Consider the following 16,904-nt stretch of genomic DNA (forward strand, 5'->3'; position numbering starts at 1 on the left):
GGTGTTATCAGTGATTAATGGCATTCTCTGTGTATACATAGATAGCTGTCAGTCACTGATAGTTGTACACGGGGAGATGTTATCAGTATTTGATAGAATTCTCTGTGTAAGTTTTATATGAATAGATAGCTGTCAGTCACTGATGGCTGTACACGGGGAGGTGTTATCAGTATTTGATAGAATTCTCTGTGTAAGTTTTATATGCATAGATAGCTGTCAGTCACTGATAGCTGTACACGGGGAGGTGTTATCAGTGATTGATCGCATTCTCTGTGTAAATGTGTATACATAGATAGCTGTCAGTCACTGATAGTTGTACACAGGGAGGTGTGGATTTAAGTGAATAAATTACAATTTATACTGAACCTATTTCCATAAAACTATATATCAGTCTGCTCACCTTTGCCTGCTCTGTGTCATGCTGCCTGCAGATTGCACTCGATTTTGTGGCGACTGGTTCTCTTTTAAGGCCCTACATGCAACTGTATGCCATATCGGTGTGTCTATCTCCTGTTGACTTTTAGGAAATGTAGTCATTTGGCATGCATCAGGTCTATAGAAGTTTATTTATACCTTTAGCACGTATGTCATCAGTGGTGTGAATAGAGCCTACGTGACGTAGTGTTTGCTGATGGGTACCAATTATGAATGTTTTTGAATTACATATGCGATTTCTGCCAGAGAAATACGGGTTAGATTGTAAATCTGCCATGTGAACATAAACTTTTTTTTGTTTTACCCACAACATGGAGAAACAAGAAAATACTTTTCCTCTAACACCTCAACGTTGAAACTGTTGATGAAACTATTGTTCCCTAGAATTTCAAGAACAGTATATGACAGTATGAGCAATTAACAACTTAAAGGGTTTGTATAAGTTTAGAAAAAGGGCTACTTTTTAATCCAGAAGCAGAAATCTGTCTTGTCCTGGCACTAAGCTGCAATATCAATAATAGTCAATTATCTAGAATGGTGCAGTTTCAGAAAAATAAATCCTACTTCATTTTTTTCCTAATATATTTCATATAGCCTCTTTAACTAAATCAAGTGATGTCATATTATTAGGGTATACCGTTGTTTGCTAATCATTGGGGGTCACACTGCCCCACAGCACATTCACTTGAGTGGCCATGAGTGCTGATGTTCAGGAGAAATGCTAAAGAGGACCACTGTCCCAGATCAGCAGGGATCCCATAGGTTTGACCCCACCAGTCATAATGTTATGGCATAGTTACATTTTATCTCATATTTTTTTTTTTTATGGAATGATGTCCTCATGTGGCTATTTTTTGTGTTATTCTTTTCTTCCGCTGAATATTTTCATTGGATGAATCATGGAATAACTCAGCAAAATGGAGGTATATTTGTACTAACGCTGATATGAAAGGAACAAATCATCTATCGCTTTATCTCTCTCTTTTTTTGCAGATCAGAAACTGTTGTTGAGAGAATGCTTTCTAACTGGATGTCTATTTGTTTGTATCAGTACCTAAAGGTAGGTAATGGATCTGGAGGCATTGCACAGTGCGGCCAGTTTGAGAACACGCTGCTCCTTAGCGTTTTGTTATATTGCTTACCCATGCCAGTTTAGAGGCAATATTAAAGACTTGGCTTCCATTTCCGCTATAATAGAGCAGCCGCTGCTCATGCATGAACAAAGAATAGTTTCCACTGGGGATAGGGATTTGAGATGTTAACCATGCCATTAAAAGCTATTCCTAGATCGGTTTAGCAGACATGTTTTTCGTTGTATTTCACATGCAGGACACAGCTGGTGAGCATCTATACAAACTCTTCAAGGCAATCAAACACCAAGTGGAGAAGGGCCCTGTGGATGCTGTGCAAATTAAAGCCAAATACACCCTGAATGATACTGGATTACTGGGGGATGATGTTGAATACACACAGTTGGTAAGTGGCCTGTTTTGGAAATGAATAGATACAGTTGCACAGACTGCACACTGGGCTTGTAATGTTGACCAAAGCAATCATTGTGAATTACATCCCAAGGAGAATTAGATCTCGTGTCTTGTAGAATCACTTTTGATGGAGGAAAGTGTAGTGCTAGAAATTTGGATGAAAACTTCTGTTGAAGAGTGAAGTAACACTTTAACACTAAGAACACTAAATATATATGCCCCCACTAAACAAATACATATTTCTAGCTGCTACTGTGTTACTATCATTTCATTTGATCATATGGTGCGATAAACCGGAGAAAAATATATAGTTCTCCTATATGTGCCATCCTCCTCACTAACCACAGTCTGGCGGCCTCTCCCCTGCTTGTCTATAACTGGACATCCGAAATTCTTAGTACTACCCTTTATTAGGCTCCTGTCACCTGCCAGGAGAACTGGGAAAAGCAGGAAATTAACACTTGTGATTTCTACAAGAGTCTTTGCTTCTGTTGCAAATGGACAGCCATTATGGACCGTTTATTTCCTGGTTCCCTTTATCAATGTAATGTTTGGTTGTACTGGTTTAATATTCCTTTACACCCCATCCTGGAATACCCCTGGAAAAATCCATACTCTCTTGTCCTTCACTGCTCTTTTCCAGCTCCCCGCCTCTCACAAACACATCTATTTTTTTTTTTTTTGTTTTGTTTTTTATGGACACAGGAAAAAAATTGCCAATTTTTACCGACTGTCTGGAAATATCTGGATGATTGGCAACCCTGCTAGTCTCTTCACTGGTCTTCCTGTCCCCATCTGTCAACTTCCACACAGACGGGATGATATGCACCAGTGCAGCCAATGACTGGCTTCATCCATAGCATGTTCCCAAGCAGAGCGTAATCCAACATTGACGTGACACCGTGGAGACCAGTCATTGGCTGCAATAGTGCTCGTGCCCTGTCTGTGCAGAGGTTGATAGAAGACCAGTGAGGAGAGGCGGGGAGCAGATGCGGATGGATTTTTTCACAGGTATTCCAGACAAATAAAAAAAATAACTAAAAAATGGAAACCCCCATTTAACCTTTTTTCTTAATTGCAGTTGAAATGGAGATTTGCAATGCATGTCATGACATTTAAAATGAAGTCAGTTCATGACAATCCTGCATAATTATGAGGCCAAATAAATATTTCTCCATACTGATGTAACATGTCACTGGAACCACGGAGTTAGTCATGTACCATAACACTAGTCTAAATTCATATAACTTGAAGATTGAAGATTATCTTTCTCTAAACAATACATGCTACATTTCATAACATCTTTCTTAGGCTACTTTCACACTAGCGTTTGGGGCTCCGCTTGTGAGTTCCGTTTGAAGGCTCTCACAAGCGGCCCCGAACGGATCCGTCCAGTCCTAATGCATTCTGAGTTGAGGCGGATCCGCTCAGAATGCCTCAGTCTGGCAGCGTTTGTCCTCCGCTCCGCTCAGCAGACGGACACCTGAACGCTGCTTGCAGCGTTCGGGTGTCCGCCTGGCCGTGCGGAGGCGAACGGATCCGTCCAGACTTACAATGTAAGTCAATGGGGACGGATCCGTTTGAAGTTGACACAGTATGGCTCAATTTTCAAACGGATCCATCCCCCATTGACTTTCAATGTAAAGTCTGAACGGATCCGTTTGCATTATCATGAACAAAAAAAAAAATGTTCATGGTAATGCAAACGGATCCGTTCTGAACGGATCCAAGCGTTTGCATTATAGGTGCGGATCCGTCTGTGCAGATACCAGACGGATCCGCACCAAACGCAGGTGTGAAAGTAGCCTTATCTGCACAGTTCCTTTCAACAACACTTTTTTGCATTAGTTCATGTGCAGATTTGGTTCTGTGCCTATGATATGACGGTAATAATGGTCTATAGAAGACAGTTGGGCATCTGCTAGTAGTAGACCTTAATATCCCTTCTGTTTTTCCTCTTATAAAACTATGAATCTGAACATCATCTTTTGTAAACTTCAATTCCATTACATCATGATTAACCAGTGGTATTGAACTTATTACAGTGTAAGGCTACTTTCACACTAGCGTTTCTATTTTCTGGTATTGAGATCTGTCATAGGGTCTCAATACTGGAGTAAAAAGCTTCCATTTTGTCCCCATTCATTGTCAATGGGGACAAAACGTAACTGAACAGAATGCTCCAAAATGCATTCCGTTCCGTTTGGTTGCGTTCCCATACCAGAGAGCAAACTGCAGAATGCTACGGTTTTCTTTCCGTCATGGGATGAGGAGCAAATGCAAGTCAATGGGGACAGATCCGTTTAACTCTGACACTATCTGACAATAGAAAACGGATCCGTCCTCCATTGACTTTCAAGACGGATCGTCTTGGCTATGTTACAGATAATACACCGGATCTGTTCATAACGGATGCAGATTGTTGTGTTATCAGAAACTGAAGCGTTTTTGCTGAGCTCTGCCGGATCCAGCGAAAACGCTACTGTGAAACTAGCCTAAGAATGTAATTGTGCAAGAAGATAAAAATATTCGTATTAATAATAATTTTCTTTGCAGACTGTTAATGTCATTGTCCAAGATGAAGGTTTGGAGCCTGTCCCAGTTAAAGTATTAAACTGTGATACAATTGCCCAGGTCAAGGAAAAAATTGTTGATCAGGTTTACAAAAACCTTCCATATTCACATAGACCAAAAGCCGACAGTTTGGCATTAGGTGAGTGCATGTTAGTTGGTGAGCTATCTGGCCACACTGTATAATTGGCATTTTTTATTTTTTATGTCATCTATTTACACATGTTGAAGTTAATGGCGATTGTGATCATCCTGAATGACCTGTCCTTCGTGTTTTGTTTTAGAGCAAGATTAGCTAGTTGTTTTATACATCAGCAGAAACCAGGTCAATGAAGCACACGCATCTTATCACGCATAGTCACACTTTTATGCCAGTTGCCTTCCTCTTAGGCCGAATGCACACGGCCGTGATCCGCGGCCGTGAGCGGTCCGTGGTATGCCGGGCTGGATTCCTGCTGACAGCAGGCGCGCATGGCGTCATTGGTTGCTATGACGACGTGCGCTTCATGCCGCCGCTGCACTTCAGTAATACACTCGTATAGATCATACGAGTGTATTACTGTAGTGCAGCGGCGGCATGAAGCGCACGGCCATGTGCATACGGCCTTATTTGATTAAAGGGAGTCCGTCAGCAGTCTTGACAATGCAAAGCTGCCGACAGTACTGCGTAGCGGCTGGGGAAAGCAAGTCAAACATACCTTTTGTGGAGCTTTTTCATCAGGAGTAATGTGCATATGAACTTTTATTCTGCCAGATACTACTACTGTAAGTGCCCTGGAGGCTTGACTGTGAGGAACTCTGTTTTGAGCTGCATCACAGCCCCTAACAGCTGTAGCGTCCAACCAAGAGACCAGTACAGATGTCGCGCAGAGTGGAGGGGCTGTGGAGCAGCTAAGTGCAGAGAGCACTTCACAGTGAAGCATCACCTGCTGGGCACTTGCAGGCACAGAACCTGGCAGAATAAGGCTACTTTCACATATGCGCTTATGCTGTACGGTTTTGAGATCCAGCAGTAGATGTCAAAACACATCAGTTTGAATAATACAACCGGCTGCATCCTTTCAGAATCGATCTGGTTGTATTATATTGAAAATAAAGAATACAGATCCGGCACTAAAACCATTTGTGTCGAGCGTGGGAACACAACAAACCAGAACGGAATACATTCTGATGCACCACTCCAGTTTGTTCAGCTTTGTCCCCATTGGCAATGAATGGGGACAAAGATGAAGCATTGAGCTGTGGTTTTGAGACCTTGTGCCAGATCTCAAAACCGGACAGCACAACGCAAGTGTGAAAGTAGCTTTCATATTCACATTACTCCTGATGAGCAAGCACCACAAAAAATATTTCTCCCCCAGCCCCTACCTAGTGCTGTCACCAGTTTAGCATGGTCAAAACTGCTGACAGACTGGGTGATAAATGTATCATCACTGGAGTTCTGATTGCTGAGACCCCCCTTATTTAGGTGATGTGGTGTTTATGGGTTAGAATAAAATCTTTAAAGAAATTGTATGACTCAAAAGAAATAAAAATAAAATAGGGTCAGGGAAATGTTAAAAAAAAAGTTAGTCACTTATTAAATGCTGCTCAGTTTCAGGGCCAATGCTCTGTCCCCACTTCTTCCAATCTCCATTAGACCACAGTTGTAACATAGCGTACATGAACTTTTGCATTGCTGTAGCCATTTACTGGCCTCAGCAGTGATGTGTCCCCTGGATACTCACATCATAACTGTAATAACAGCTTACATTGCTTTTTTTTGTCTGGGAACAGTGGGAAATAAATAAAATTATGTAGCCAATCAATGCTAGAGCATCACATTAAACGGGTTTTCCAAGAATTTCTTTTACTGATCCATGGGGGTATGACACCTGGACCCCTGCCGATCATCTGTTTAAGAAGGCATCGGGTCTTCTGTGAACGCCACGACTTTCTCCATGCTTATCAAGCACAACGCCGTAAATTATATAACTGCTTTGCTTGGTATAATGCTCAGCCTTATTCACTTGAATGAGGGCTAGCTGTTATTAGGCCACGTGACACATGAACATGTCGTCACTCGGCCTAGGAAGAGGAGAGAGAAGGCCCCTGTGCTCACAGGAGTGCTGCTGCCTTCTCAAACAGCTGATCGGCAGGGGTCCTGGGTGTCAGACTCCCACCAATCAGATAGTGATGACCTATCCAGAGGATAGGTCATGGGTATAAAAATCTCAGAAAAGGCCTTTAAAGTAATGGTCCCTTTACACTGCCCGAGCAACAGGCAGATCATTGCTAACAAGTGTTCATTGGAACACTCATTTGAGATAATCTGTGTGTAAAGGTGCCGCCGATTACTCGAACTAGCACTCGAACGCTTGTTCATTGGGTATTCAGATCATTCATGCGGTCACCCAAATCTTTGTTTGCCGGCAGCAGACTGCGCAAACATTGATTCTGTATGGGGAAGAGCGATGGCTCCTCCCCATACTGTGGAGGAGATTGCTGCATCTGAGCGCGGGGGTCACCTCATTGACAAGCAGACTATTTTCAGGAAGGAATGTTATTTTGATACTGATGACCTATCCTCAGGGCCAGCTGTTTGAGAAGGCAGCACGGCACTCCTGTGAGCACCGGGGCCTTCTCTATGCTTTTCCTAGGCCGACTGACAACACTTTGATTGAAAATAGAATTTATTCACAATCAGTTGTCAAGACAAATGTTATAACGCGATGCAGCACAGGTTGGAACACAGTACAATACTATACGTAAACATCTAGTGCATGGGTGTAATGTACTGCACAGGCACAGATCCTGTACTATACACTATGCACAGCACCACACTGACATTCTAATCAAATAAAAATATAACACATCAACCAACAAGCATCGGAGAAGTGACAGGGGAAAGTGAGGGGAGTCACAGGCCCGAAGCTAGAAGGAGAGGCCGAGTTATAACATGTGGTCTAGGAGTAGAAGTGAATGGGGCTGAGCTGCATTACCAAGCACGGTCACTATACAATGTACGGCGCTGTACTTGGTAAGCATGGAGAAGGCCGTGGCGCTCGCAGGAGTGCTGATGCCTTCCCAAAAAAACTGCTGATCAGCGGCAGTCCGGGGTGTCTGACCCCACCGATCAGTTACTGATGAGCTATCCTGAGGATAGGTCTCAGTATCAAAATCTCAGAAAACCCCTTTAAGCTATCACCATAGGATAACTGTACTCACTGCAGTGTACAGTGGAGGCAAACTCTTTATATAATTGTACTACAGTTGAATACATATCAGTAGTTTGATCCCTGGGGAAATAGATATGCAGGCCTAATACAACAAAGATTACAGTTTGGTCACAGCATGTATCAATACATCCGTTTTAATCTGCTTGTGCTATACACTCATTACTGTATCCTTTTAATTTGCGTAGTATTTTGATGCAAATAAAGATAATGTGATGTGTACTCTGATATTCTATTCAGAGGGAAATGCCTGTGTTATGATAAAGGCCAAATGTAATTACTGATCTGTGTGCTTCCCTTTTAGAATGGAGACCCGGCTCAACAGCACAAATACTGTCTGACTTGGATTTAACATCCCAGAAGGATGGCAGATGGAAGCGGATTAATACACTGATGCATTACAATGTAAGCAAGTTTCACGATTTATTGCTGATTGTATTTGAAGTGCATAACATACAAGTTAAAAGCAGTTGACATTGTAGGGCCCTCTCTTGTAGATAGTTGCATATCCTGTATGTTCCAACCAGCAGCGCTTAAAAACTTTGTGCTCATATTTGCAGGTTAGAGATAATGCCACGCTTATTTTATCAAGAATTGGAATCACCCAGCACCAAGAGGAAAATCACCAAGACTTCCCGGGAGAAAGTATGCTTGTTCTGTTCAGTATTTCCTTATAAAATCTTATCTGAAGCATTACCTTACTTGTACAGCAATATGTAGATAAATGTGTCTGTCAGTGCATAATTTGTCAATTTTTTCCCATTTTAAGAAGAATTAGACAGAGCTCCTTTTTTTTTTGCCACAAAAAAGTGTATCACGCCACACAAAAAAAAAGTGGTCATAGGGATCTGGTATATCACAAGCCTCTCTCCCAAAAAAGAGAAGGGGGTTCAACATATTCATCAACTGTCCAAGCTTGGGTCGAGAACTAGTGTCCCCGTCCCCCCCATCCCCTTCACTGAAGCTTAGGAAGAAGGTTGCATAGGTTGCCAAAGCTGAAGACTCCTATGACAAACAATATGCATTGTTGTTTTCTCCTTATGCTTAGGACATGCACTACTAGAAGATGAAAACAAAGTATGGCATCTTGTACGTCCAGCAGATGAAGTCGATGAAGGTAAATCCAAAAGAGGAAGTATGAAGGGGAAAGATCAGACAAAGGCCATAACTGAAATCTATCTGACAAGGCTTCTGTCTGTCAAGGTAAAGTTGCATTACGTGCTGTTTTTTTCTGTACTAGCGTAGCTTAGTGTGTGATGACGAGTAGCCAATCATATGCATTTCTTTCATCTAGGGTACGCTCCAGCAATTTGTAGATAACTTCTTTCATAGTGTCCTTAATTCAAATCAAGTGGTACCTCCAGCTGTGAAATATTTTTTTGACTTTTTGGATGAGCAAGCAGTGAAATATGATATCAAAGATGAAGATACAGTCCACATTTGGAAAACAAACAGGTATATTTATTCATGATCACAGTCAATGGGGGGAGATTTATCAAAACAGGCGCTTTCGGCACTGGCAGAGAATGCGCTACATTTATGATGAGGTGCATGCCTCGTTATAAATTAGGTGCATCCTCCGGGCAGTCAGTGCGCCTAAACAGAAATCTACCACAGCTGCTGTCAATTTCTGGCTTCATTTGCACCAGAAAAATTGGCGTAAATTAAGATAAATTTGCTGCTGACCGTACTCTCTTTTTCACCCTTGCCATGCCCCCTTTTGGAAAAGTGGTGAGGGGGATGTAAAAAGAGGCATTTGCAACTTTTTATTTTATTTTATTTTTTCAAAAGGTCACAAATGCACAGCTTACGACTTTTTGAAGCCTTTTAATGTCATATAGCTTATACTTCAAGAATACAGTACTGAGTCTACTCTACACTTGACAATTAAATAAAAGGGTTAAGTGGCATCTGTTTCCCAAGCGATCAGTGTCTTTTATACAGGAACAGATTGTAGCTTGGGCAAAAGCGACAAATGCCCTGATGTCAACATCCGTTTTGACATCGCCACAGCCAATCACTGACCATTTGTCATGACACACGCCGGTGAGCTGGACACCGCCATGACTAGTGATTGGCTGTGGCAATACCAAACTGGATGTTGATATTGATAGAGCCCAGCGAAGCATCGCAGGCCTGGAGGAGGAGTGGGGAGCCGACACTGGGAAGCGGCAAAATCATCTTCCCCTTGCAGGCCTGGCAGAATAAGGGTGTTTGCCAAAAGAAAAAAATAACATTCTTGCACAACAATATTAAATGCAATATACTGTCACATATTATATGATAGAAATGGAAGACCCTTTGGGTGAGATTACCAAATACTCTAGGGAACGGCTAATGATAGAATTCTTACTTTCAGTTTATCGCTGCGGTTTTGGGTTAACATACTGAAGAACCCTCATTTCATCTTTGATGTTCATGTACATCAAGTCGTGGATGCTTCCTTGTCAGTCATTGCGCAGACTTTTATGGATGCTTGCAGCAGAACGGAGCACAAACTGAGCAGAGTAAGTGAACCGACTCATTGATGTCTGTTATCTGCATCCAATCCCCAGTTTGGGAGAATCAACAAGGATATGTCATGTTTGGTGTGCATGCAGGTAGAATCACTGTTCTGTTAGGGAAAACTGAAGCATTTTACGATGTCCATGACAGGACCACGGAGTGAGTACATGCTCTAGATGACAGCTTGTCTACGCGGAGACATTCCATTCCTAAAATTGCTTTTGATTTTCTTGTTACACACTCAGCATATCTAGTATATGTAATCATCAATGGAAACATTGTGGGTTGATACATGCGACTATAAAGCTGCATTTGTATCACCAAAAACATAGAACCGGTAGTACTAAATATGACTTCTAAGTAACATAAGGTCTTTGTTAATTGTTAGCACCCCATTATTTAATGTAGGCAAGTTGTTTTAAAATGGTCTTCGGGGATCAAGAAAAAATGGGCCAATGGTGGGAAATTGTATAAAACGTAATTGTATAAGAGTTGCCGAACAGATCTTTAGTCTCCTAATGCTACTGTTAAAATAAATGTAGCCCTGCCAATTTCAGGTAATCTTCACAACAGTAAGGATGGGTATGATATATGGAGTGAGCGGTGTGTGATAGACAACATGGTTTTATACTTTGATTTTCGTGTCTGCAGGAATCCCCCAGCAACAAATTGCTCTATGCCAAGGAGATCTCAACATACAAGAAAATGGTGGAAGAGTAAGTCCTTATATTTTATTCCTTCTTGTAAATTCTAGCACACATCACTGAAAACCTAAAAATTACGTTTGGACCGGGGTGGGCAAACTGACTGCTCAAGCATTTGGGCATTGCCTAATGGCCTGAGAACTAGGAGGGCCCACATCCAAACTGCACCATACATTGCTTTAGAGGTCTGAGTTCTGTTCAGTATGATTTGTGTTCTATAAGGTGTGTCATTTTCAACGAAACATTTTCTTTTCTTAAATTTTCAGCTATTACAAAGGAATCCGTCAGATGGTACAAGTTAGTGACCAGGACATGAATACACATTTAGCAGAAATTTCAAGGGTATGTTTATTTCTTAATGCATTTGAGAAAGCCACTTATATTTTAAAGGCATCATGTATAGCGTGTGTTGTGTTCGAGTGTACTAAATGTAGTCATGGTGGCAGAAGTATTATAGGCGGATGGTTTCATCTGGACAAGGACCTATTTAAAGGGAAAGATCTGGCCGCTGAAACCATTGCTATTAGCAGCAATTACAGGAAGCTGCCAACATGTGCAGCACTAATGCAGTATTGCTGCAGCAGCTCCTATATCCTGTATTGGGCAAGCATATAAAACGTAACACAATAGGTCACTGCACTATGTCACAGGACATCAGAGAATGTTTTCCTTGAGATATTCTATTACTACATTATAGCATATTAGCTAGGGATCGACCGATTATCGGTTTTACCGATATTCAGTATTTTGACCGTTATCAGTATCGGCATCTATTTTGCCGATAATCTGATAACGTATGGGGAACAAGGATTGCGCTGCTGTCAGCGCTCTCAGTGTTCCCTCAGCAGCACAGGGGAGAAGGAAGCAGTGTCTCCCTCCCCCTGTGCTGCTGCTGCCGCTGCAGCCAGTGAGAGGAAGTAGGACAAGAGAAGGGGCGGGGTTATGGCCACTGCGCCACCAATGAAGAGAAATCTCTCATTAATTCATATACAGGAGGCGGGAGCTGGTTGCAGAATCATATAGCCGTCTCCCGACCTCTATGAGCGGTAGCTGCGATCTGCGGTAGTTAACCCTTCAGGTGCCGCGGATCGCATGCTACCGCTCATAGAGGTCGGGAGCCGGCTATGTGATTCTGCACCCAGCTCCCGTCTCCTGTATATGAGTTAATGAGAGATTTATTTTCATTGGTGGCGCAGTGCGCCCCACCCCAGTATTAAAAACATTGGTGGAGCAGTGCACAAAGCACAGAGCAGCAGGGACAGTGTGAGAGCCTATTCACCCTGATAGAGATCTATCAGGGTGAATAGGACAAGGGTTCTAGTCCCTAAGGGGGCTAAAAGTTAGTAAAAAAAAATTACTTAAAAAATATTAAGTATAAATGAAAAAGAAAGATTTACAAAAAAAACTACACGTTAACAATAAACATATTCATTTTCAGCGGATTTGTGTAGGGATTATTTATTTTTTTTAAATTAAAATTCCCAGAATATCGGTATAAATTATCGGCTATCGGCCTGAAAGTTCGGTATCGGCCCTAAAAAATCAATATCGGTCGATCCCTAATATTAGCTCTAGAGCTTGAAAAGGACCCGTCACAATGAAAATGCAGTGTAGTCGGAGAGCAGCATATTATAGAGTAGGAGAAGCTGAGCAGATTGATTATATAGTTCTATGGGTAAAAAATTCAGCTAAACTTATACTATACTTGTACTAATTTAAACATTTATATCTCTTATTTTCTGAGCTCAGTAGTATGCTGGTGATATTATCAGTGACTGACAGCTATCTGTGTATACACCCTTATAGAGGGAAGACTGATAAGTCCGTCTACATGACTACTGAGATCAGAGAGAGCAAAAATATTAATAAAGAGCTTTTGCTGAATAATTTCCCAAAAAACGGTATAACAATCCACTCAGCTCTACCTGCACTATAATATGCCGATTGCATTTCATGTTGATAGGTTGGCTAAATAAACAGTAGCATTTTAAAACTGTTTGCATTGTGTTTTTATTTTGTTATAATAAAGCTTGAACACAGTTGTTCGGGTTTTAACCATTCGGCTCAGTCTACAAGAATACCTATTCACTATGGTCTATGAAATTAAAGGGAACCTGTCACCGGGATTTTGTGTATAGAGCTGAGGACATGGGTTGCTAGATGGCCGCTAGCACATCCGCATTACCCAGTCCCCATAGCTCTGTGTGCTTTTATTGTGTAAAAAAAAAACTATTTGATACATATGAAAATTAACCTGAGATGAGTCCTGTCCCTGACTCCTCTCAGACCCCATGTCCTCAGCTCTATACACAAAATCCCGGTGACAGGTTCCCTTTAAGTACCTCCTGTGTTTTGCTGAAGAGTTGGGAAGTCCCAGATGTTTAAAGGAGTTTTCCGAGACTTAATAACTGATGACTTATCCCCTGGGTGTTGGGACCCCCACTGATCATCTGTTTGAGAAGGCAGTGGCGCTGTGGCCCTCTCTCTGCTTTTCCTAGGCCGAGTGACGACACATTCATGTGTCACGTGACCTTGGAGTAGCTCAGCCGCATTCAAGTGAATGGGGCTGAGTGCGATAACAAGGACCGATACCGCTGTGCTTGGTAAGCTGCGAGAAGGCAACGGCGCTCACAGCCTTCTCAAAACAGCTAAGTCCCAAATGTCGGACCCCCACTGATCAGATACGAATTACCTATCCAGTAGATAGGTCATCTAAAAGCCCGGCGCATGCGCAGAGAGAGGAAGGCGGTGACAGGACAAGGAGCGCACCGCGCATGTGCGATCACAGTGAAGGGAGGACGGGTAAGGGACGGGCTTAGCTTGACTTGAAGCAAGGAGGCTGCTGCCCTCTTGACTTCAAGCTGACTCTGAGGATGGCGAAAACGCAGATTAAAATAGCGTTTTTATAAAGTATACAACAACCAGTGGAGGAATGAAAAACATGATTAGGAACACACTGGGGGCTACTGTAAGGTAATGATGACGGTTTAAAAGGTGTTTTGGAGGTGACCGGTTCCCTTTAAACTATAGCTAGATTTTTCAGTGAATGTATGTTATGAATTCCCCTTGTGTACTAATAGTTTGGTCTGTCCTCCACAGTCACATACAGAGTCATTGAACACATTGGTAGCTCTACACCAGCTCTATCAGTATACAAAGAAATATTATGATGAGGTAAGTGCTGAGTGTCCTGTTTACTTTGTATGTGTTGGGCTTTCTAGTAATATATTGGATTCCGATTAAATGTTTATTCCTTCTTCATTCACGGAATTAGTACAGGTGATTTGGATGTAAGACAGTAAAAAATCTACCGTATTTTTTGCTTTATAAGACACACCTACGTTTTAGCGGAGGAAAATTAGAAAAAATTATTTTTCATCAGAACTCAAATCAAACCCTCTTTCCCAATCTACATCACACCTTAAGGCCTCTTTCCCACGAGCGTGACCGATTGGCTCTCGGATGCGTTCAAGGTGCGTTCAGTAAACCTCGCACCATTTTGCAAGCAAGTTCAGTCAGTTTTGTCTGCGATTGCATTCAGTTGTTCAGTTTTTCTCCGCGCGGTTGCAATGCGTTTTGATGCGTTTTTCACACGCGTGATAAAAACTGAAGGTTTACAAACAACATCTCTTAGCAACCATCAGTGAAAAATGCATTGCATCCGGACTTGCAATGCGTTTTTCACTGAAGCCCCATCCATTTCTATGGGGCCAGGGCTGCATGAAAAACACTGAATATAGACCACGATGCGTTTTTCACGCAACGCAGAACTGATGCATGAAAAAAAACACGCTGATGTACACAGACCCATAGAAATGAATGGGTCCGGATACAGTGGGGGTGCAATGTGTTCACATCACGCATCGTACCCGCGCAGAAAACTCGCTCGTGTGAAAGGGGCCTAAATCAGACACACAATCTTTATCACGTGCACTATGTTGTAACGCTATACACAGTCAGGGCACAGTGCAGCGCGGGGAGTTCTCCCTGTGCCTCCTGCATACTTATGAGCGCTTCTATAAAGGAACGGCTCATTAGTATTCACTTTATAAGACTCAATGGCATTTTTCCTCCACTTGTTGGGGGGAAAAAAAGTCTTATAAAGCGGAAAATATGGTATGTGCATGAATTAAAGAGGACATTGCAATCCTAATGAATCAAATTATTTAATACAGTATGACATTACATACACAAAAGTCAAAAAATCTGCAACAAATAGTCCTCACATTTTTATTTTCCCTCAGATTTTATTAATCCTGTGCAGCCATTTCTGGGTCTCATATTATAATACAGCATTCTAGTCTCAATGGCTTCAAAAGTGTCTGTCTGATTGGCTGTTCACATTATTGTCTTTTAAGGGTTAATCTAAGTTAATCAAGAGGGGACAGAGCAAGAAGCTTCCGACAGATTTATTATTTTTAATGACAGAAAATGGTGCTAATTTTAGGACACACCTACGCCTTTATAGCAGGCGCGCACCTCTTAATAATTCTGGTGCATTGTACTTGAGAATAAGACTGGCATATGAATATCACTCTCCAGCAGTGTATATGTGAAGCTATAATGGGTAATTCTGGGTAAGTGTGACTGACCATTGGACTCTCTGCATTGCAGATAATAAATGCTTTAGAAGAAGATCCCAGTGCACAGCGCATGCAGTTAGCAATCCGGTTACAACAAATAGCAGCAGCATTAGAAAATAAAGTCACCGACCTTTGATTGCAATGGCGGGAGAGAAAGAAGGATGGAAACGAAGACTTTTTTTTCTTCCTAAGGAGCAGAGTGTTATATTTTTTAAATGCCCTTTTTGCCTTTTTTTTAATTAGACCTATTTGTCTTGCACAATATGAAAAGGAGAAAGATGTTTTTACTGTAAATTATGCCTCTAATATAACCTGTGTTCAACGAGGGAAGGGACATTTTTTTATAGTCAATGTAATGTTCTAGACAATGCTGACAAAAGCATTTTCGTTTTTAAATTCATTATGCAAGCATCCTAAATCTGCGACGTCATTTATAGTAAAGCAATACATATGTCAAGCAATCATTTCAACACTTTAGGACATAGTTATTCCTATGCTTCCTCCATATTTTCTGTTTCACCAACTGGACAAGTAATGTGAACAGGTGACGATATTTCCATTTTCCACAAAGTGCCATGAGGGATCATGCAATGCAGTGTATTGCTGCCCAGCTATCAATGGAGGTCTGAACGCTGCCAATAGGAAGCACAAACTGATTTTTTTTTTTTTTAATCTTCTGAAATTTATTTTATATACATTCTAATGTGCCTTACATGTACCAGTTGATGAAAGACTGAAGATACATGATTTTGTAAAGAATATAGAAAATTTTATTTATGTCACTGATTTTTTTTTTCTGTGACCAAATGTAATTAATTGTGTGTCAATGGCGTACTCGTTGACATGATTACTATGTAAAGTTTTAATATGTTTATCATGTATTAAAATGTTACCGGAATTTCACATCTCCATCTGGTAGCCAATCCAAAAAGCACCTTTTCATTGTATCTCTACAGTAGGAATGTAAACTGCTATATGTGATGTTAGACCACAGCCAGCATCTGATTGTACATTTCAGTACCCAATAAAGAGTCTTACATCCCTTTAGTATTAATGTAGCATCTGCACTAGTTGCATTGCTTGCCGTACATGAAGACAGTTGTGTCAGTGACCTGCAATGTGTCTTGGAAAAGAGTTGAGCACAACAGAGACCTGTATAGGCCTTGTGACTACCCATCACTTGGATCTTCTTCAGTGTACCTACATTAGTAGTGCTCCACTCTTCGGAGGTGATTACGCTGGAATTCTACAATGTAGCTCTCTCCATCTTTTTTGCCTTTGTACAGAACTAGAATGTCACACAGGCAGGTCAGCAGAAGGAAATGGGGGGGTTAATGTATAATAATGCAGATTGATGTGGCATTTATGCCTGAATGACAACCCCTAGGTCAATGTAATGGCTGTCAT

General features: G+C 41.5%; 1 protein-coding gene across 3 annotated transcripts in view; it reads left to right on the forward strand.

The window, feature by feature from the left end:
• PLXNB2 (plexin B2) overlaps positions 1-16,428 on the forward strand; it is a 234,377-nt gene extending 217,949 nt beyond the window's left edge. For 2 of the 3 annotated variants that reach the window (XM_040411954.1, XM_040411961.1), the window contains 12 exons: positions 1,429-1,495; positions 1,765-1,911; positions 4,476-4,632; positions 8,010-8,110; positions 8,266-8,350; positions 8,754-8,908; positions 9,000-9,160; positions 10,065-10,212; positions 10,862-10,926; positions 11,181-11,256; positions 14,014-14,088; positions 15,529-15,657. In XM_040411954.1, the coding sequence (XP_040267888.1) occupies positions 1,429-1,495; positions 1,765-1,911; positions 4,476-4,632; positions 8,010-8,110; positions 8,266-8,350; positions 8,754-8,908; positions 9,000-9,160; positions 10,065-10,212; positions 10,862-10,926; positions 11,181-11,256; positions 14,014-14,088; positions 15,529-15,633 (1,342 nt within the window). In that variant the 3' untranslated portion in view covers positions 15,634-15,657. Of the gene's footprint in view, positions 1-1,428; positions 1,496-1,764; positions 1,912-4,475; positions 4,633-8,009; positions 8,111-8,265; positions 8,351-8,753; positions 8,909-8,999; positions 9,161-10,064; positions 10,213-10,861; positions 10,927-11,180; positions 11,257-14,013; positions 14,089-15,528 lie in introns of all 3 variants that reach the window. The other variant, XM_040411944.1, reaches the window with a different exon arrangement.
• The last annotated feature ends 476 nt before the right edge of the window (positions 16,429-16,904 follow it).

Source organism: Bufo bufo, chromosome 1 (genome assembly GCF_905171765.1).
Source record: "Bufo bufo chromosome 1, aBufBuf1.1, whole genome shotgun sequence".
NCBI classification, from domain to species: Eukaryota; Metazoa; Chordata; class Amphibia; order Anura; family Bufonidae; genus Bufo; species Bufo bufo.